Genomic DNA, 22,596 nt, shown 5'->3' with positions numbered 1-22,596 from the left:
TCCCTCTGTTAAATAATTTTACCTTACTAAAAATCTTAAGAATTTTAGCATTCACTTTTTTGAACTGTAGAATATAGTTTTTGCAAAAATTAGTTGTATTGCCCAACAATGTGAATGTAGTTAATGCCCTTGAATTGTACACTTAAAAATGGTTGAAGTGGTAAATTTTATGGTATGTGTATTTTACCAAATTTTCAAAGAAAAAAAACTGTTATATTTAGTGTAGCTTTGTAATATAATTAGGAAGACCCTTGGAACTGAGTTTTGGCCAAACTAATTAGTTCTCAATAAATTGAGTTATAAAGTACTTTTAGACTTTCAAGTGATTTAAGCTATCACTTGAAGAAAAATAAAGCTAGTAAATCTTTTTCGAGTAAAAGTTTCTACATTTGTAGCCACTCTTATAAATGAAAATTAACAATTTAAATTTATAACTGTTATGAAACATCTTGTTCAGAACCCTTGGGGAGGCAAAGTGCTTTTAAAAAGCAAGAGCACTAATATAGATTGTATTTCCCCAGTATTTGGTAGAAGGTTAACAAGTTGGCTTAAAAATATTTAGATTGGTATACTTGGGTTATTACTTAGACTTTGAGAAAAATGTGCTTATAGGCGTTGTAGAAAAGTTCTTGTGATTTTTTTCTTCCTATTAAGGTTACTAATTCAATATAGGAATTGAGTTAAAGTATTTTTATGTTCAATTTTGGTTAACCGAACAATGTTTTTATTCATATTTCTGGATGGTTAGGTTAATAAAGAATATATAGGGAATATTTATTAGACTGTCTTGGGCATTTGGGGCTTTAGTAGGAAAAGGGAAACTATCTACTTTTGTCTCATTTCTGTCCTTATCATTAGTATCTAAGTATAGTACAATTGATTTTATCTGATAAGCTAAGCTCAGTTAATCAAAAAAGTGGTGAACATGGGGAATTTTAAAAATGACTATTTAAAATGATATATTTTAACCCCAAATTTAAATATACGTTCATGTGTTAATCTTTTAATGTGGAACCAAATCTTGGTTCTTTGTGTATGGTTAGGGTCATTTGATGATAACAGTTCTACCTAGTCTTCCTTACATAAACCATTCGCATATTCCATCATGTATACTTTCCAATTTTAGTTTCTTTAAAGTGGAAGAAGAATTAAAAGACATTTGTAAATCAATCATAGTATAGCATCTCATATTTTTTATGGAGTTTCCCACAGTATTTTACAACTATCTTGACTGCTTCTAGGTAATAAATTTTTGTGACCTACTCATTGAACTGTTTCAAAGCATGTAACTTAGTTTTCATATAAAAACTTTCCTTTTGCATGCATATTTCATCAATGCTCATAATGTATAACAAAATTACATAATTACAATCACAAGCACAACTAGCATAAATAAGTTTGGATAAATACATAGCTGACTCTCGATAAACAAAAGGCATACCTGGTGAGCAAAACTGTGTGGGCATTCCTAAGAGTAGACTGTTATCTGCCAGAGTTCAGCATGCTGTGGTTATTAGTTTATTTTACAGAGAGCATTGGTTAGTGAACTTCTATTATATATGATAAATAATATACTAATACTCTCCCATTACTAGTCTCTTAAATGTCTAGATTTTAAAGTGTACCATTTAATAAGTTAACTTTGTATATGAATGTTTATATAATATTATAAAAGATTAAAAGTACTTCCATAAATGCACTAGATAAGTTTAGCTATAATAACCAAATAAACACGTTATATAGCCTTTACTTAATATGTCATTTTTAAGGAAGCTCATGGAAACCATTTAGCTGAAGAATTGGGGGCTTCTCAAGTACGTGAAGCTCATTTAGAAGCAAGAATGCAAGCAGAAATCAAGAAATTGTCAGCAGAAGTAGAGTCTCTCAAAGAAGCTTATCATATGGAGGTAAAGAAAAATTAAATTTATTCTATTACTCCCTTCTAATGTGGGTTGACCTATCTGGACGAAGGTATAAGTCTCTCTCTTAAATATTCATTATAGAATAATACATTGTGATCTCCATTTCTGGCAGCCTAAACATATAACTTACACTTTGTATCCAGTGAACTAATATACTGTGGGGTTAAGAGCTGGAATTCTTGAGCCAGGGAGTCTGGTTCCAAATCTCAGCTCAGCATTTAGCACTTATGTGACTTTGGGCAATTAACTTAATCTATCTAAAATGGATATAATGTATCTATCTCATAGAACTGTGTTGAGGATTAAATGAATTAATATAGTTAAAGTGCTTACACCAGAGCCTGGCACATCATCATCATCATTGGTTATAAAATAACACTTGCCAAAACTAACTGGAGGGGCCAGGCCGGTGGCATTGTGGTTAAGTTGGCATGCTCCACTTTAGGGACCTAGGGAGTGTGGGTACAGATCCCAGGCACACACCTACCCACCACTCATCAAGCCATGCTGTGGCAGCGTCCCACATACAGAAAATAGAGGAAGATTGGCACAGATGTTAGCTCAGCAACAATCTTCCTCACCAAAACAAAACAAAAAACAATCGGAGGTATTTAACAACTAATGTAAGCAGTTTCATGTGATGTGAGTCTATAATGTTTTGTATTTTCCAACATTTGTTCTGATTGTAAGTTAGATAGGCAATACCAGAACCTGTTACTTTGCCTTTTATCTATCAATATGTCCTGAGCTTTTATAGAAATGGGCATAGAGAAATAGCATTTCTTGTCTTTTTAAAAACTATGTTTGAAGATATTATCCAAAATTTATATATGGAATCTAAATGAATTAAGTTTTAATAAAGCATTTTTCTATATGGCAACGGTTGCCAACACATTTATATTAAACTCCTTTCAAGAGAGTGTAGTAACATCTTCATGAGGGATTGTTTGGGTTTGTGGTCACCATATCTTGCTTAAGTGCATTTAGATTCAGATCTCTTTGAAAACTTTGTGTCTACTAAACAAAATACATTTGCAAGCTAAATTTAATCCTCAGGCCGAGAGATTACAGCCTTTGGCTTTTAGAGACAAATGTGAATGCTGTTGGATTCAGCATAATTATTTAATTGATATTAGTTGCTCAACTTAGTGACCATCATTAATAATTAGTCCATCTCAGGTGTTTGCCAGCAACCACTCATTACACTTTTATTATATGGTCTCTATTCTACTTTTACTTTTAATTATCCAATTTTTTACTTTTAGTTATGTAAGCCACCTAAATTGTTTATAAGTAGATAGTACATAGAATGAATTGTAAAAAATGGTTTTAGTATTGCTGTTTAATATTTCATACTAATATTTTATATATATGATGTAAAAGTGTGTAATATGGGCACATGTACAGGGGCTGCAGGGGGTGGCATTGAGGCCTGTCAGGAGTGAAGGCACCCACCACAACACTTTTCCAGCCAGGCCCAAACATGCCGATCTTGTGAACCCCGTGGTCGAACAGCTGTTTGACCCATTCAAACAGAAGGATGAAAACTCCACATAGGAACACCATGTGAATGGAAGAGACCTTTTATTATGCAAACAGTACAGCACTCTGAACAGACACTAAAAACAGCTCTCATCTCAAAGAACCCAGCCCTTGTGTCACAGTATGAGAAGTCAGGTGCTGGGGAAGAGTGTTTGATGAATGAAGCCTTCCAGCCAGACAGTGATCTTGGACCCATTACCTTGCATTCATAGTCAGATTTGGATCATCTCCCATCTTGAGGCCCCCCAAGACCTTAAACAGTTTTTCAGTGATCCTTACAGAAAAACACCCTCTCCAGAGAAATGTAGTATTTCTAGACACTGCATTGGATCTCTAAGAAACACCAGAATTATCAGTGAAGAATACATTAAATGGCTGAAAGGCTACTATGAAGCATATTTCTATGGCTTGACAGTAAAACTTATGGAACTGGGTCCTGTTTCTGCAATGAGGTGTTAGAGTGGACAGTAACACATAAGACCCACAAATTCAGGCAGTTCTTAAAAGAGAAGAAACCTAAAGATGCCTTCTGTGTTGTGGGAAAACAATGGTTGAGCTTTACCAAAGAGACCACTAGAATTTTGTCTTTGAACACACCCCTTTGACAGATGGTGTGGGGATATTAGCTTTGCCGCGTATGGCAATTTTTATAGCTCATGCTATGAAGGCAAAGTAAAGAAGCTGCAGAAAATATCTTCAAGTGACTCTTCGATTTTTGATAAGTATTACATTCCTGAAGTGACTAGTGTTTTGCTGCTTCGATCCTGTAAGACTTGACCTATGAGATTGGACACAGATTTGGACTTTGACACTGCCAGTGGCTTGCATGCCTAACATAAGGCTTCAGCCACTTGGAAGAAGCTGCCTGGAGCCCCCTAAACCTTTGTCCTATCTGTTTACACAAGTTGCAGTGTGCTATTGGTTTCAACCTTACAGAAAGATAGAAAGTGCTGGTGAGGTAGATTGACAAACCTGCTGACAAAGCTGGAGTCCCTGAGAAACGTAGTGAGGATAATGTGAATTTGCCAAAACCTGTTGAAGCCTTTAAGGAATGGAAAGAATGGATAATAAAATGCCTTGCTGTTCTCTAAAAATAAAGACCTTCAAATAGTGATTAAAATAAATACTTGCACGTTAAAAAAAAAAGTAATATGTTTTTCTCCTTTTTGTTACTTGACAAAGTTGTATTTTGAAAGTGTGTATGTTGTTTGAATATAAAAATGATAGAATATATCCTTGAAGTAAGAGAGGTAGAAAAAGGATCAATAATTTTTATCAGTATTTTTAAAATACGGGTTTCAGAATTGTGAGAAAAGTCACTTAATAATAATTGTAATACTCCTGATTTTTTTTGTTGAGAATGAGAATTTTAAAAACTATTGTGAAAAATTCAAAAGTAAAGAGAATGGTATAAATCCTCCCGTATATATTATTCAACTTCAGTAATTATCAACTCATGTCTAATTTTACTTCGTTTATAAGTATGTTGACCATTTCTTTTACCTAAAAGGGAATACTAGAATGAAAAAGGGTGCTGTTAGTAACTACACCAAGGCACTAGGCATGAAACCCAGACAGTCGTAGGCAAACTGGGAACTATGGTCACTGATATCTTTAAGCTCGCTCGCTTCCCTTCTTCCCCTCCCCTACATATCACATATTATTTGGAAGCAAATCCCAGACCCATTGTTTCATCAGTAAACATTTCAGTAAACATCTCTAAAAGGTAAGGGCCATTTTTAAAAAATCTAACCACAATACTGTTATCACATCACACCTAAAAATTGACAGTAATTCCTTAATATCATCACATATCCAATCATTGTTTGTATTTCCCCAATTGCCGCAAAAATGTCTTTATAGTTGATTTGTTAAAATTAGGATCCAAAATCAGTCCATTGTATTTGGTTAACAGTTCTTAAGTAAATTTAAGACTTTAGATTTCTTCTCCCCCTTTTTCCCTCTAGTAAATTATTTTTCAAGAAATCAAATGTTTGTAACTATAAAAAAAAATTACTTTCATTTAAGTGGAAAGTATTAGAACGTTGAAACCAAGCCCACCCTATTTTCTTTCTTTCTTCTTTACCTTTTCCATTTTGGGGCTATATAGATGATTTCACATCAGGAGAACCATGCAAAGTGGAAGATTTCTGCTGATTCTCAAAAGTCTTCTGTTCAGCAACTAAATGAACAGTTAGAGAAGGCAAAACTGGAATTAGAAGAAGCTCAGGACACTGTAAGCGATTTGCATCAACAAGTCCAAGACAGGAATGAAGTAATTGAAGCTACTAATGAAGCATTACTTATTAAAGTAAGTAAACAAATGAAAGTACATAAAGCATATCCATAAAAGAGTTAGTTTATGACTTATTTTCCCATGCTTGTAGTTTGTAGGAGACTGTATGACCGAATATTGACCTGTTTGAATAGAAAGCATTTTATTTAGGAGACATTGAATTGGGGAATTATTAATAAGATGGATATCATATTAGCACAGGAGAAATAATTTGTAAATGTTGAAACAAAGGTTTTTTTAATCTTTTTTTTAGAGAGAGGTAAGAACATTTAAGTTCTACTCTTTTAGCAAATTTCAGTTTATACAATACAGTGTTACCAACTGTAGTTACCATGTTATACATTAGATCCTCAGACTATTCTTCTTAGAGCTGAAAAGTTGTACCCTTTTACCAACCTCTCCTCTTTCCCCTCCCTCCCCAGCCTCTGGCAACCACTTTTCTACTTGCTGTTTCTGAGTTTGGCTCTTTTTTTATCCCTAAGATTCCACATACAAGTGATACTATGCAGTATTTGTCTTTCTCTGTTTATTTCACTTAGTGTAATACCCTCAAGGTTCGTCCATGTTGTCCCAAACAGCACTGTATATTTCATTGTATGTATACACATTGTATATCTACATATACGTTATATGTAGATATACACCACATCCTCTTTATCCATTGATCTGTTGATAGACACTTAGGTTGCTTCCTTGTTTTGGCTATTGTAATAATGCTGCAGTGAACATGGGAGTGCAGATATCTCTTCAGTATCCTTTTTCATTCCTTTGGAATATATACCCAGAAGTGAAATTGCTGGATCATGTGGTAGTTCTGTTTTTAATTTTTGAGGAACCTCCACACCATTCTCCATAGTGTCTGCACCAATTTACATGCCCACCAAAAGTGCATAAATGTTCCCTTTCTCCATGTCCTCATCAACACTTATTATTTCTTGTCTTTTTGAGGATAGCCATTCTAACAAGCATGGGGTAATATTTCCTTGTGGTTTTGATTTGTATTTCCCTGATGATTAGTGATGTTGAGCACCTTTTTATGTACCTGTTGGCCCTTTGTATGTCTATTCAGTTCCTCTACCCATTTTCCAATTGGATTGTTTGGATTTTTACTGAGTTGAATGAGTTCTTTATGTATTTTGGATATTAATCCCTTATCAAATATATGATTTGCAAATATTTTCTCTCATTCAATAGGTTGCCTTTTCATTTTGTTGATGGTTCTGTTGCTGTGCGGAAGATTTTAGTTTGCTATAATCCCTCTTGTTTATTTTTGCCTTTGTTGCCTTTGCTTTTGGTGTCAAATCCAAAAAATCATTGCCACGTATTATGTTAAGGAGTTTGCTCCTGTTTTTTCTTGCAGAAGTTTTGTGGCTTCAGGTCTTAAATTTAAATTTTAATCCATTTTGAGTTGATTTCTGTGTATGGTATAAGATAGTGATCCAGTTTCTTTCTTTTGCATCTGGCTGTCCAATTTTCCCAGTACCATTTATTGAAGATACTATCTATTGAAGATGTATATTCTTGCTTCTTTGTTATAAATTAATTGGCTGTATATGCATGGGATTATTTCTGGGCAATCTATTCTGTTCCATTGATCTGTATGTCCATTTCTATGCCAGTACCATACCGTTTTGATTACTATAGGTTTGTAATATAGTTTGAAATCTGGAAGTATGATGCCTCCAGCTTTGTTCTTTCTCAAGATTGCTTTGGCTATTCAGGGTGTTTTGTGGTTCCATACAAATTTTAGAATTTTTTTCTTCTATTTCTGTGAAAGATGCCATTGGAATTTTGATAGAAGTTGAATTGAATCTGTAGATCACTTTGGGTAGTATGGACATTTTCACAATATTAATTCTTCCAATCTGTGAACATGGAATATCCTTCTATTTATTTGTGTTTTCTTCAATTTCTTTCAGTGTCTTACAGTTTTCAGTGTGCAGATTTTTCACCTCCTTAGTTAAATTTATTCTTAAGTGTTTTATTTTTTTTAAGTCAGTTGTAAATGGGATGGTTTTCTTAATTTCTCTTTCTGATAGTTCATTACTACTGTATAGAAATGCAACTGATTTTTGTATATTGATTTTGTATCCTGCAACTTTACTGACTTCTTTTAGAAGTTTTTAAGTTCAACTACTTAGGAAATTGCCAAAATATTGGCAAAATAATAGCAATTCTTAAATCAACCATAGATACAGAAATCTGAGAATGTGCACCATGATTAGCCAATATACCAGTCAGAAAATAGAATTCCTTTGTTTTCTGACAGTAGCTCTCAAAGTCAATGTCAACTGGCTCTAAAGTCTAGCCTGAAGAGGAGTTAAGGAGGATAGAGAGAAAGAAGAAAAGGTAATAGAAGAACAGAAGCTGGCATAACTGTAACAATTAGAAGTAGCTATAAATGATGGAAAGCAATTCCATTGACAGCAGCTGTAAATGACAGAGAACAGAAACAGAAGTGAGACAGAAGAGAAGTAAGAACAGTATTGGAGGCAACTGATCTTTCCAGCTCACTTCCTTTAGCACCCTCACAAGTACCCGCGTACTTGAGGGCAACTGGGGCAAGGGCAAAGCTAAGACCATTTTCTGAGAGCCCTAAAAGCATCAGTATATTATGGCACACTGCAGTCATGATCACAACAGTGACCTTCTTTGAGCCTTAAGAAAAAGTTGAATTATGTTTAATGTATTCAGGATGCTAAATTTCACTGTAAAATTAGGTGTTAAACTGTAAGTTAAATGGAATCCTACTTATCTGAGAAAGCACTTTTCTCAATTATGAGTAGATAACATACAAGAGTGCTTTTAAAAAGTCCAACTGCACACAACCCTGTGTGTGTCAACTTGATAGCTACTTTATTGTGATTATAAGAATGTGAATACAAGACTTACTACAAAAAATTGGCACACTAACCACTTGTAAATCAAGTTTATCTAGATAAAGTAGTATAAAGACATCAGAGAGCTGAAATATGCATGTTCAACTTTCATTTTGTAATGCACACTGTGGTTATGACAGTTTTAGTTATTAGCACAGAATTTTTAGAAAGAATAGAAACGATCAGATTAAAAGTGACTAATTTAGGAATATATACCGTATGGATACCTGTAAGAAAAAGAGAATATATTTGAGTACTACACATATTATTTAACTTTTAAAGTTAAAATGTCTTCTCTTCATTCATTTTTTTAGGCTTTATGGTTTTTCAGTGTATACGGTCTCATTCTTAGGATCCCAAAGTTAGATCAGAGCACCCAAATGAAGGACATGGAAAAATTATAGAAATGAGAAGTTTAGTTAATAAGGATTGATTTTTTAAATATTATTAATCATTTCCTTAAAGTTTTTTCTTTGAAAACTTTCTAGTGTAATAAACTTTCTTGTAATGAGGACATATAAGCAGAGTAGCTTATATACATTTATTTCTTATTACAAATTCTGAAGGGAGTCGTTTTTTGTATGTATATATGTTAGATTAACAAAAGTTAGTGTACTTTTATACTTTTGCAGAGAAATTTTTAGATGTAGGATTTCAGTCTTGAATAGAAATTGATACTGTCATTAATACTAAAAAAGAAAAGAAATCTGTAAGGAAAAGCTACTTTTCATGGAATTCCTTAGTATAGTTTAAATATATTTGAAGTGAACATATGTAATTGTCCCAAAATGAAGGGTTTAAACAGAGCTTGGAAAACTCTCATGAGTTGTTATAAAAAGAATTCCCGTTTTGGGATGAAGGCTGACTTAGATGACTTCTAAGAGTCCATGATTTTCTAAGTTATTCATTTAACAAAAATGTATTTAGCACCTACTATGTACCAATTTCTCTATAGGAATCAGAATTAACCAGATTACAAGCCAAAATTTCTGGACGTGAAAGGGCAGAAGACATCAAGTTTCTACTAGCCCCATTTACATCTCCAACAGAAATTACTCCTGGCATTCAAGAACCAAAATTTTCTAAACCTTCTCATACAGCTTTTTTCAAGAGTAAAAAACTACGCCGCTCTATTAGTGCCAGTGACCTTAGTTTCAAAACTCATAGTGATGAAGATCTTTCTGAAGAATTACTACAGGACTTAAAAAAAATGCAATTAGAACAACCTTCAACATTAGAAGAAAGCCAGAAAGATCTGACTTCTATCCAGTCGGACTCATTTAAACCTCTCACATATGACCTAGAAGATGATAGTTCTGAGAAAAATGACTTCAGTACTCTTAGTGGAATGCTAAGATACATAAACAAAGAAGTGAGACTGTTAAAAAAGTCTTCAATGCAGACAGGTGCTGGTTTGACTCAGGTATGTATTTCATGCATTAGAAGTTATAATTTGTCTCCAATCAATATCATGTTATAACTTGTAGAAAAATACATGTATTTAAATGAAGCATGCCATTAGGTGATGTACACAATTATTGAAGGTACAAAAAAAATTCATTCAAAGTTGCAGTGCTTTTACCTCAACAAGTAGACTTGAAAATTTAGCTTTCAAAATAAACTTTTGTTAAAATACCCTATATATTTGATTAAATATAATCTCTATATTTGATTAAAGAACTAATTTTACCTCATATTAGGAAAATATTTTGAACTCTAGAATAGTGGAAAATGTTTTTGGAGCTCCAAAATTAGTTATGTTCCTGGAAACCATTCTAGTTAAGAATTAAGGTAACCTTTGTTTTGGTCATAGACTTCCAAGTGGCTCAGAATATCTCATTCGCATGACTTACCTATTCCCATTATTCTTTAGGCGTATCATTGTGAATAAGCAACTTTATCCCTACTACATACCTTACAGTTACTCAACATTGTTTATAAGCATTTAATCTTTTTTTTTGCATACAGGAATAAACTGTCTCTTCTGGGTAATGTCAGCTTTCTTCAAAAGCCTATTTGCTTCATTTCCAAAACATGAAATTAAGTTTGGTGGCCTAAAAAATTTTTTAAGTGTTTTTAGAATGGACCCAAGACAAAAACTGTTGGAGCTTCTTTTCATTTCTTCACATCCTTCCTTACATTAAAAGGAGCTTAGGGGTTGGCCTGTAGTGATTAGGTTTGCTTGCTCTGCTTCGGTGGCTGGGGTTCGGGGGTTCAGATCCTGGATGTGGACCTACACACCGCTCATCAAGCCATGCTGTGGTGGCATCCCACATGCAAAATAGAGGGAGATTGGCACAGATGTTAGCTCAGCAGCAATCTTCCTCACCAAAAAAAAAAAAAAAAGAGCTTAGTTCACTGTAAAGAGGACAGCATAGGTAGACTTGGAACTCACCTACTTCCATGGACACAACAAATTTACGACTACTCTTCGAACAATTTTGCCTGAGAGAGAACTGAAAGTGGATAAAAAAAAAAAAACCCACAACAAGGGGCAGTGCTGACTGAGGTGGGAGAGGCAGAAATTCCTTTCTGAAGACAAAAAAGCCACCTTCTGGCACTGACACTTCCCAGCCGGCCGTCTGGGGGCCATCTTAAGGTATGAAGCCTTCCCTGGAGCAGTGGGAGATCTCAGCAGAGAAGTGTTACCACAGTGAGCAGCTTTTGGACTCTGCACAACAGAGACAAGTGGCATAATATCTGGCTTTGCTGGCTATTAACTGTAATGAGTAATACCCCCAGAAAAGCTATTGGTCATAGAAGGGAAAAAGCCTGCTCTTAAAAGGCCCATGCACAAATTCACCTGTTTTGGAAAGCCACCTAAAATCACTGGAAAGAAAGGTACACAGTTTGGTGAAAAGAGACTCACTTGATAGGCTCTGACTGCATCTCGGTGAGAGGTAAGACCTCCCCAGGGACTGAGACATTGGCAGTAGCCATTACTGTGACCTAGTACAGACATGCTGACACAGACACTGGCAGATGGCACTGGAGTTCTTCCCTTGGCCTGTTAGCCCAGGGTCTGCCCCACCTGCTAGAGCACTGATTTAATCCAGCTCAGCCAAGGCAGGCAGCCCAGCCAAGGGATTGGCCCTACCTACCAGCAAGCCCTCAGGCAACTTACGGGCCCACATAAGTAGGGGGCCTGGAACCTCTGCAGCAGGGCAAGTGGGTCTGCCTCCATAGGGCAGGGCATGCACAAAGGGCAAGCCTGCATTAGCAGAGTGTGTGAGGCCTATGCAGTGAGGCAACCAGGTTGGCTTCAGTCGGTCGGGGCACGTGCACAGGGCAGAACTGTATTGACAGGGTATGTGGCCCTGCAGGTGGTGGGGCTTGTCAGCTGCAGCAGACTTGTACTTCTCAAACAGCCACCTAGGGGATTGGCTTCACATTCCAAAACCTGAAACAATTGGGTGCTCCCATGCCTGGGGCCAGCCCCACTCAGCTGCAATCCTGAGTAAGCTGACAACAGCCTGTGGGCCAGAGGCCTGTAGCAATTGTAAGCCCCTGAGCCTAGCAACCAGCCAAGCTGGGGGCCTAATCACTTAACAGAAAAACTGCAACTTGACTGTGCTATTTGACCTTGCAGCCAACTGTGCTGGGGCTTCCCAGGCCCAGTTAAGTGCCTGAAGGGCCACATGCAGCTGAGCATTACAACCAGCTGGCCGGGGGGACAGCCTAGTCTCCCCTAACATCTTCAGCAAGAGCAACCCTGCCACAACAGAAGGACACATGTAGCCCACACAGGGGATACTCCTGGAACATTTGAAACTGGTGACAAGAGGGAAGCACACTGTGGGGCCTCATAAGGCGTCACTTACAGAAGGCCACCTCTCCAAGATAGGAAGACATAACAGACCTACCTAATACATAGATATAAGCACAGAAAAAGAGGCAAAATGAGGAGACAAAGGAATATGTTCCATGTAAGGGAACAGAACAAAATCCCAGAAAAAGAACTAAATGAAAAAGAGATAAGCAATCTACCTGACAAAGAGTACAAACTAAAAGTCATAAAGATGATCACTGATCTTGGGAAAAGAATGGATGAACTCAGTGAGAACTCCAAAAAAGAATGGGAAATATAAAAAAAGAACCAATCAGAAATGAAGAATACAATACTGGAAATGAAAAATTCTCTAGAGGAACTCAACAGCAGAGGAGATGGTACAGAAGAACGGATCAATGAGCTGGATGAAAGACTAGAGGAAACCACCCAAGCTGAACAGATAAAAGATTAAAAAGAATGAGGACAGGCAAAGGGACCTCTGGGACAACATCAACCACACTAACATGTGTATTACAGCTGTCCCAGAAGGAGAAGAGGGAGACAAAGGGGCAGAGAAGCTATTTGAAGAAATAATAGCTGAAAACTTTCCTAACCTAAGGAAGGAAACAGACATCCAGGTATAGGAAACACAGCACTAAACAAGATAAACCTAAAGAGGCCCATACCAAGACACATTGTAATTAAAATGTCAAGAATTAAAGATAAAAAGAGAATCCCAAAAGCTGCAAGAGAAAGGCAACAAGTTACATACAAGGGAAACCCCATAAGGCTATCAGCTGACTTCTCAGCAGAAACCTTACAGGCTAGAAGGGAGTGGCATGGTATATTTAAAGTGCTGAAAGGAAAAAACCGACAGCTGAGGGGCTGGCCCCGTGGCCGAGTGGTTAAGTTTGTGCGCTCTGCTTTGGTGGCCAGGGGTTTCGCCGGTTTGGATCCCAGGTGTGGACATGGCACTGCTCCTCAGGCCATGCTGAGGTGACATCCCACGTAGCACAGCCAGAGGCACTCACAACTAGAATATACAACCATGTACTAGGGGGCTTCGGGGAGAATGACAAAAAAAAAAACCCCCTACAGCCAAGAATACTCTCCGGGGCAAGGTTATCATTCAGAATGGAAGGAGATATATAAAGAGTTTCCCAGACAAGCAAAAACTGAAGGAGTTTATCACCAAGAAACCAGCCTTACAAGAAATGCTAAAGGGACTCATTTAGGTGGAAAAGAAGAGAGCACAAATAGGAATAAAAAATTATCTTAAAAAAAGCAATAAAGTCACTGGTAAAGGCCAATATACAGTAAAGGTAGCAATTCAACCACCTATGAAGCTAATATGAAGGTCAAAAGACAGAAGCACTAAAATTGTCTATTTCCACAATAAGAGAGTAACGGATACACATGCACAGAAAAAGAGGTGAGATAGGATATCCAAAACATAAAATATGGGAGGAGGAGAGTAAAAGAATAGAGCTATTAGCAAGAGGTCAAACTAAAGAGATCATCAACTTAATTTAGATTGCTATATATGTAGGTTATTATATATGGACCTCATGGTAATCATAAACCAGAGACCTGTAATAAATACACAAAAAATTAAGAGAAAGGAACCCAAACATAATACTAAATAAATCCACCAAACCACAAAGGAAGAGAGCAAGAGAAGAAGAAAGGAACAGAGGAGAACTACTAAAACACCCAGAGAAAAACTAACAAAATGACAATAAGTACATTCTTATCAATAGCTACTTTAAATGTCAACAGACTAAATGCTCCAATCAAAAGGCATAGGGGGGCCAGTGGGTTAAAAAATCAAGACTCATATGTATGCTGCATACAAGAGACGCACATCAGACCTAAAGACACTCACAAACTGAAAGTGAAAGGACGGATAAAGATACTCCATGTAAATGGCAAAGAAAAGAACGCTGATGTAGCAGCACTTATATCAGAGAAAATAGTCTTTAAAACAAAAACTGTAACAAGACACAAGGGCACTACATAATGGTAAAGGGAACAATCCAACAAGAGGATATAATGCTTGTAAATATTTATGCACCCAACGTAGGAGCACCTAAATATGTAAAGCAATTATTGACAGATGTAAAAGGAGAAATAGACAGTAACACAATAATAGTAGATGACTTAAACACTCCACTTACACCAATGAATAGATCGTCCAAACAGAAGATTAATAAGGAAACGTTGGCCTTAAATGACACATTAGACCATAGTAGGTATATACAGAACATTCCATCCAAAATCCACAGAATGCACATTCTTTTCAAATGCTTGTGGAACATTCTCCAGAATGGATCACATATTAGACCATAACACATGTCTCAATAAGTTTAAGAAGATTGAAATAATGCCAAGCATCTTTTCTGGCCACAGCAGTGTGAAACTAGAAATCAACTACAGGAAGAAAATTTAAAAAGCCACAAAAATGTAGAGATTAAACAAAATGCTACTAAACAACGAGTAGGTCAACAAAGAAATCAAAGGAGAAATCAAAAAATACCTGGAGACAAATGAAAATGAAAATACAATATGCCAAAATGCATGGGGTACAGCAAAAGCAGTTCTAAGAGAGTAGTTTATGGCAATACAGGCCTACCTCAACAAACAAGAGAAAGCTCAAATAATCTAACAGTGCTACTAAAGGAACTGGTAAAAGAAGAACAAACAAAGCCCAAAATCAGTGAAAGAAAGGAAATAATGAAAATCAGAGCAGAAATAAATGAAATACAGACTTAAAAAGCAACAGAAAAATTCAGTGAAACTAAGAGCTGGTTCTTTGAAAAGATAAACAAAATTGACAACCTTTAGTTAGACTCACCAAGTGAAAAAGAGAGAAGGCTCAAATAAATAAAATCAGAAATGAAAGAGGAGAAATTACAGGAGACACCTCAGAAATACAAAAGATTATAAGAGAATACTATGAAAAGCTATATGCCAACAAATTGGATAATCTAGAAGAAATGGGTAAATTCTTAGAATCATACAGCCTTCCAAAACTGGGTCAAGAAGAAGTAGAGAATTTGAGTAGACCAATCACCAGTAAGGAGATTGAAACAGTAATCAAAAACCTCCCAAAAGGTAAAAAAAAGTCCAGGACCAGATGGCTTCCCTGGTGAATTCTACCAAACATCCAAAGAAGACTTAATACCTATCCTACTCAAACTCTTGCAAAAAGTTTAAGAGGTGGGGAAGCTTCCTAACTCATTCTATGAAGCCAACATTACCCTGATACCAAAACTAGGCAAGGACAACACAAAAAAAGAAAATTACAGGCCAATATCACTGATGAACATTGATGCAAAAACCCTCAAAAAAAAAAAAATACTAGCAAATCGAATACAACAATGCATTAAAAAGATCATACACCATGATCAAGTGGGATTTATTCCAAGGATGCAAGAATGGTTCAACATTTGCAAATCAGTCAACATGATATACCACATTAACAAAATGAAGCATAAAAGCACATGATCATCTCAGTAGATGCAGAGAAAGCATTTGATAAGATACAGCATCCGTTTATGATAAAACCTCTTAATAAAATGGGTATAGAAGAAAAGTACCTCAACATAGTAAAGGCCATATGTGACAAACCCACAGCTAATATCATTCTTAATGGGGAAAAACTGAAAGCTATCCCTTTTGGAACAGGAACTAGACAAAGATGCCTACTTTCACCATTCTTATTTAACATAGTATTGGAAGTCCTAGCCAGAGCTATCAGGCAAGAAAAAGAAATAAAAGGATCCAAATTGGAAAGGAAGGAGTAAAACTGTCACTATTTGCAGATGACATGATTTTATATGTAGAAAACCCTAAAGAATTCACCAAAAAACTTTTAGAATAATAAATGAATATGGTAAAGTTGCAAGATACAAAATCAACATACAAAAGTCAGTTGCATTTCTATACACTAACAATGAAGTAGCAGAAAGAGAAATTCAGAATACAATCCCCTTTATGATTGCAACCAAAGAATAAAATACCTAGGAATAAATTTAACCAAGGAGGTGAAAGGCCTGTGCACTGAAAACTATAAAACGTTGTTGAAAGCAATAGAAGACACAAACAAATGGAAAGATATTCCATGTTCTTGGATTGGAAGAATTAACATAGTTAAAAAGTCCATACTTCCTAAGGCCATGTACATATTCAGTGCAATCCCTATCAAAGTTCCAATGACATTTTTCACAGAAATAGAACAAATAATCCTAAAATTTGTGTGGAATGACAAAAGACCCCAAATAGCCAAAGAAATCCTGAGAAAAAAGAACAAAGCTCGAGGTATCACACTCCCTGACTTCAAAATATACTACAAAGCTATAGTAGTCAAAACAGCATGGTACTGGCACAAAAACAGACGGACAGATCAATGGAACAGAATTGAGACCCCAGAAATAAACCCACACATCTATGGACAGCTAATTTTCGACAAGGGAGCCAAGAACATATAATGGAGAAAGGAGAGTCTCTTCTATAAATGGTATTGAGAAAACTGGACAGCCACATGCAAAAGAATGAAAGTAGACCGTTATCTTACACCATACCCAAATATTAACTCAAAATGGATTAAAGACTTGAATGTAAGACCTGAAACTATGAAACTTCTAAAAGAAAACATAGGCAGCACACTCTTCGACATCTGTCTTAGTAGCATATTGTCAAATACCATGTCTGACTGGGCAAGAGAAACAATAGAAAAAATAAACAAATGAGACTACATCAAGCTAAAAAAGTTCTGCACTGCAAAGGAAGCCATCAACAAAACAAAAAGACAACTTAACAGTTGGAAGAAGATATTTGGAAACTGTATATCTGATAAGGGGTTACTATCCAAAATATATAAAGAACTCATCATCTCAACAACAAAAAGCCTAACTCAATTAAAAAAGAACAAAATGTCTGAACAGAGATTTCTCCAAAGACGATATACAGATGGCAACAGGCATGTGAAAAGATGTTCAACATCACTAACTATCAGGGAAATGCAAAATCAAAACTACAGTGAGATATCATCTCATGCCTGTCAGAATGGCTATAATTAACAAGACAGGAAATAACAAGTGTTGGAGAGGATGTGGAGAAAAGGGAACTCTCATATACTGCTTGTGGGAGTGCAAACTGGTGCAGCCTCTATGGAAAATAGTATGGAGATTCCTCAAAAATTTAAGAATAGAACTACCATATGATCCAGCTATTCCACTGCTGCGTATTTATCCAAAGAACATGAAAACACAAATGCGTAAAGATACATGCACCCCTATGTTCATTGAAGCATTATTCACAATAGCCAAGACTTGGGAGCAACCTAGGTGCCCATCAAGGGACGAATTGATAAAGAAGGGGTGGTATATATACTCAATGGAATACTAAGGCATAAAAAAGGGGAAATCTAGCCATTAGTGACAACATGGATGGACTTAGAAGGTATTATGCTAAGCGAAATAAGTCAGAGGGACAAAGTCAAATACCATAAAATCTCACTCATAAATACAAGATGAAAACGACAACAAACACATAGAGACAGAAATTGGATGGGTGGCTACCAGAGGGGAAGTGAGGAGGGAAGAGAGTGAAAGGGGTGATTAGGCACGTGTGTGGTGATGGATTGTAATTAGTCTTTGGGTGGTGAATGTGATATAACCTACACAGAAATTGAAATATAATGATGTACACCCGAAATTTATATAATGTTACAAACCGATGTTACCGCAATAAAAAACTAACAATAATAAAAATAAATAATAACAAGAGTTTAACTTACTATTTATAAGCAGAAAACTGTATAAATATAGCAATATTCTTATTGGTAAAACTAAATGTGTACATTATGAAATTTCAAGTGTATAGCAAACAAGGCAGATGGTATAATAAACAAGGCAATCTTCTATAAAGCCTGATAAAATTAGTTTTCATCTAATCTTTAAAACTACAGTTGTGGTTACTGTGTATTATTTATTGAGCCATTTGATTCATTCAGAATCTATTGAGCATCCACTATATACCATACACAGGGATTATAGACATAAAAATGAGCAAGACCCTATCCAAACCGAGCTTACATTTTAGTGAGCAGACCATCAATAAACAAGTAACTATACATATGCTCTAATGCCAGGTGGAAATAAGTGTTATGAAGAAAAGCTAGCTGGTAAGAGGATACAGTGTGACAGGGGTACTATTTTAGATTTGGTGGTCAGGGAAGGCTTCACAAGAAGGTGACATTTGATCAGAATCCTGTAGGAAGTACGGAAGTCCCAAGATCTAGAGGAGGAGCAATGGAGGAAAGGGAGCAACAGGTACTAAAGTCCTGACGTGGCAGCATGCCTGGCATGTTGAAAAAGCTGCTAGGAGGTGTGTGGCTGGTTTGATGTAAACAAGAGGAAGAATGATAGGAGATGAGGTAAGAGATGATGCTTGAGGTGGGATAGTGGGTGGGGTGTGGGTGCCCTAGCAGTCTTGTAGCTTTTGTAAGAACTTTGGATTTTATTTGAAGTATGATGGGAAGCTATTAGAGAGTTCTGTTTAGAGAAGTGACATCATCTGATTTATGGTTTTAAAGGATCACTTTGGCTGCTTTATGAAGAATTGATGATAAAGGGACAATAGCAGAGACCATCTAGGAGGCTACTTGTAATGATCCAGGCAATTTTGGATAGGCAGGAGGATAGATGTGGAAGTGTTGAGAATGGTTCAATTTCTGGATATGTTTTGAAGGTAAAGCCAAGAGAATTTGCTGTAGGTTTTGAGTGAAATAGAAGTCAAGGAAGACTCCAAAGATTTTGGCCAGAGTAATTGAGCGAAGAGTTGGCCAGAGTAACTGAGTATTTGCTGAGACGGGAATCCTATAAGATGAGCAGATTTGGAGGCATGCAGAGAATCAAGAGTTTCATTTTAAATATATTGAATTTGAGATTTCTATTAGATATTCAAGAGGAGATGATGAATGATTGGATGTATGAGAGTGAAGTATAAATTTAGATATCATCAGCATATAGATGGTAGTTAAAGGCGTAATGCTGGGAATTAGTGGAAGGAGAAAAAATAAGTCCAAAACCTAAGCCTAATTTAGTAAGGCTAAATAATTTTTAGCATTCAGGAAGTTGAAAATCCAATAAAGTTAACTGAGAAGTAAACAATGAGATAGGAGAAAAATTAGGAGAGTATTATACCACATAGGCCAAGTGAAAACTCACAAAAGATCATACATGCACACAATTTTGAATACAGTTTCAAGGAGTTCACAGACTTTAAGAACTCTTATTTTGAATTAGAGCAGTGGAGGTGCCATGAATACTGATAATTAGCTAATTCACAGTTTATTAGGAAATTATAAGAAGTATTATTTATATCCATCTTATTTCAAAAAAGGAAAAGTAGTTTATAAAATATGGTCTGTATACCATACAATAAGATGAAAAATAAGAATTGAGAACATCAGCTATAGGGAAAACAATTAAAGATGGAGGAAAACAAGATGAAGCAGAGGTACATGTAAATACATAGAGACATGGTAACATTTTCAAATTCCTGGCCCAAGTAAAGACCAAGATGTGACAAGATATTTGACTTGTGTTTTTAGAATCTCCTGGGCCTTTTCCCTTTAGTTTTCTACCTCTCCATGTTGTGGTACTTCTTTGTGCAAATATTTTTCTTTTGTCTTTTTCATTTTCTGCTTTATTTTTTCTCTCTTCTCGCTTTTTCATTGACTTTTTTCCATGTAGCCCTTCGTCTGTCTTCCTTACTGTGCCCTCATTTGAACCATAATGTGACAGTAAGATCTAAATATCTTATTCTTGTTGTGTTCCCTGTTTTTGTTTTTTATATCAGTTTAGTGTAACCTTGCACTCCTTCCCACCCCACCCCCACCAGAATTAGTTGCTTTTTACATCTGCGTGGTCCATTATTGACTTTTTAGGATTCATGTTTTTCAATTTACTAAATATTTTCCACTCTTGCTTTAAATTTGCTCTTGATTATTATAGTGGACTTTAATGCTAAGTAAATATAAGAATATTTCAAATATTAATCTATTATTTTGCATTATTCCAGGGAGAAAATTTGTAATTAAAAGAAGATTTTGATGTGATGAAAAAAATGGAGTTTTTGGTACTGTCCTGTGTTTACTTATTATATGTAGTTCATTCTTCATAGAAGCTGTTATTTTATTGCTTTTGAATAAATTTTATATTTCAATATTTTTAAAGAAAGGTCTTTCTTCTAAAGCTTACTTGTACTTTGTGAAAATTAATTCATTTTATTCATTATTTTTGGTTTAAACTTGCCACTTTCCTTGTCTTTGTTTTTATGTAAAAATCATTGTTAAAACACATAGTAAGTACATTGAGTAATTTATGTTTTCAATCAGACTGCCCTATTATTTGCTTATTTTTCTAGTAATACTTTATTTTTTAAATAAGTAATATGAATTTAGAAGTCATTCTGCCACATGTTCATAATCGTACTAATAATGGCTGGCTTTTTTTGAGTAAAGTTTACCATTTATTGAGCGCTCTTCTAGGCACTTTATATTTGTTAACTCATTTAATCTACATAACAATCTTGTGAAGTAGGTACTATTATTATTCCTGTTTTACAGGTGGAATTGTGTAACATAATGACACAAATATGCGTTCCAAAGCAATTGGTTTGTTGTAAGTATCAAGAGATGGACTTTGGGTTAGTGACTCCATTTACACATGGTCAGCTTTATGGTAGAATAAAATAATGCAGCAAAATTAAGATGACATATTTAAACCTTCAAATTTAAAAATCTCTCAAGAGTTCAGATTTGATGTCATTAGAGCAAATATTTAATTTGTAAGTGAATATAAATGTATCCTTAGAAAATAATATGGAGTTAACCTTTTCTAATAAACATTAAAGCCATTAATATCTTGACAGTACCATTTGAACAACACTAATTCAGAGTTGTAATTATTTGTCAGGAGCTGAATAAAGTTATCTCTTTACTGCTACCTACTAGTGACTTAACTCGAAGAGTTAATCACTGAGTCAGTCTCCTTAGCTAGCACCCTTATTTCCTTTTCCCTGTCTTTTTACCTTGTGCTATGTGTTCTTGTTCATAGACTAGCGACCATTACTGAGTAGAGTCACAATGTACATCTGACTCCTTTATAAATTTATAGTTTCCAGTCTGAGTTGGACTCTTCACAATGTTTGACAAACTTTAAAGTTTTCCTTTTAGCTTCCTCATTACAGGTATATTAATATTTATTGTTATTTTCAACTGCTCCTTTTGCTGAATCTTCCCTACTCTCAAGAGATAATGTAGCCACATCATAGGAGATCTTCAAGTCCAATCTCCCTCAATTTCCTTCATCTTTCTAGTCCTGCTTATGCCAGTGTGCATTCGTATTTTCTTCCCTCCTATCTCAGAAAGGCCTGTTTTTCTACAAGGCTAATTCTTCTATTTGTGCACTAAATTTCATTCCTTCTCTTCAACCCTAGGATTAAGTATCCCACTTCTTATCCTATATCCATCCCTTTGACTTCTTCTGTTCATATAAACATGTTAAAATCCCTTCCCTGGCCTTAATAACAACAACAACAGCAACAAAAACTCCACCTTTATACTGCTTACTGCTCAAGAAAATGCTGTTTCTCCTTATCGTGCATACTTATTATTTGTTTGCTCTTTTCCACATCCCACTGGATTCATATAGTCACAATAGGAATAGCTATGTTATGCTCTAATCTGTTAGCCTCTGTAATCCCTGGCTACAGTTGATTCATCCAGGGTTAGAGACTTAGTTTAAGCAAGGCCAGAGTCCTCTCTTAGGAATTTTGAAACTAGAACTGAGAACAAACTAACTCCACTATCTGTTTGCATTCCTGCACTGTAATATACAAAGCTTTAGAGCTTTTGATAGCCATGTTCCTACCATGTGGGTCAAAGAAGCAATGCAACTGGTCTGGAAAAAGAAGGAGAGAAAATGAAGCAAAGCTACGGAGAGGAACAAGAAAAAGAAGACTGCTGATTCCTGGTTCCACATGTTTTTGAGACGCAGCCACATTATTGACCTTGCATTCTGAGACACCACAATATTCTTATAGTAAGCCCTTTTCTTAAGCTAGTTCAAATTGGATTTCTATCACTTGCAAGCAAAAAAGCCCTAACTGATGTACTTT

General features: G+C 35.7%; 1 protein-coding gene and 1 pseudogene across 9 annotated transcripts in view; both read left to right on the top strand.

Moving 5' to 3' along the window:
• Positions 1–21,337, top strand: part of CCDC18 (coiled-coil domain containing 18) — a 101,038-nt gene extending 79,701 nt beyond the window's left edge. For 6 of the 9 annotated variants that reach the window (XM_023641621.2, XM_023641617.2, XM_023641619.2 and 3 more), the window contains 4 exons: positions 1,770–1,907; positions 5,575–5,775; positions 9,595–10,062; positions 20,497–21,337. In XM_023641621.2, the coding sequence (XP_023497389.2) occupies positions 1,770–1,907; positions 5,575–5,775; positions 9,595–10,062; positions 20,497–20,511 (822 nt within the window). In that variant the 3' untranslated portion in view covers positions 20,512–21,337. The remainder of the gene's footprint in view (positions 1–1,769; positions 1,908–5,574; positions 5,776–9,594; positions 10,063–20,496) is intronic. The other 3 variants (XM_023641618.2, XM_070268720.1, XM_070268719.1) reach the window with 3 other exon arrangements.
• LOC100051220 (archaemetzincin-2 pseudogene) lies at positions 3,497–4,648 on the top strand (annotated as a pseudogene).
• Positions 21,338–22,596: the final 1,259 nt, after the last annotated feature.

This window comes from Equus caballus, chromosome 5, assembly GCF_041296265.1.
Source record: "Equus caballus isolate H_3958 breed thoroughbred chromosome 5, TB-T2T, whole genome shotgun sequence".
Lineage (NCBI taxonomy): Eukaryota > Metazoa > Chordata > Mammalia > Perissodactyla > Equidae > Equus > Equus caballus.
This window is presented reverse-complemented; position numbering and strand designations above follow the sequence as displayed.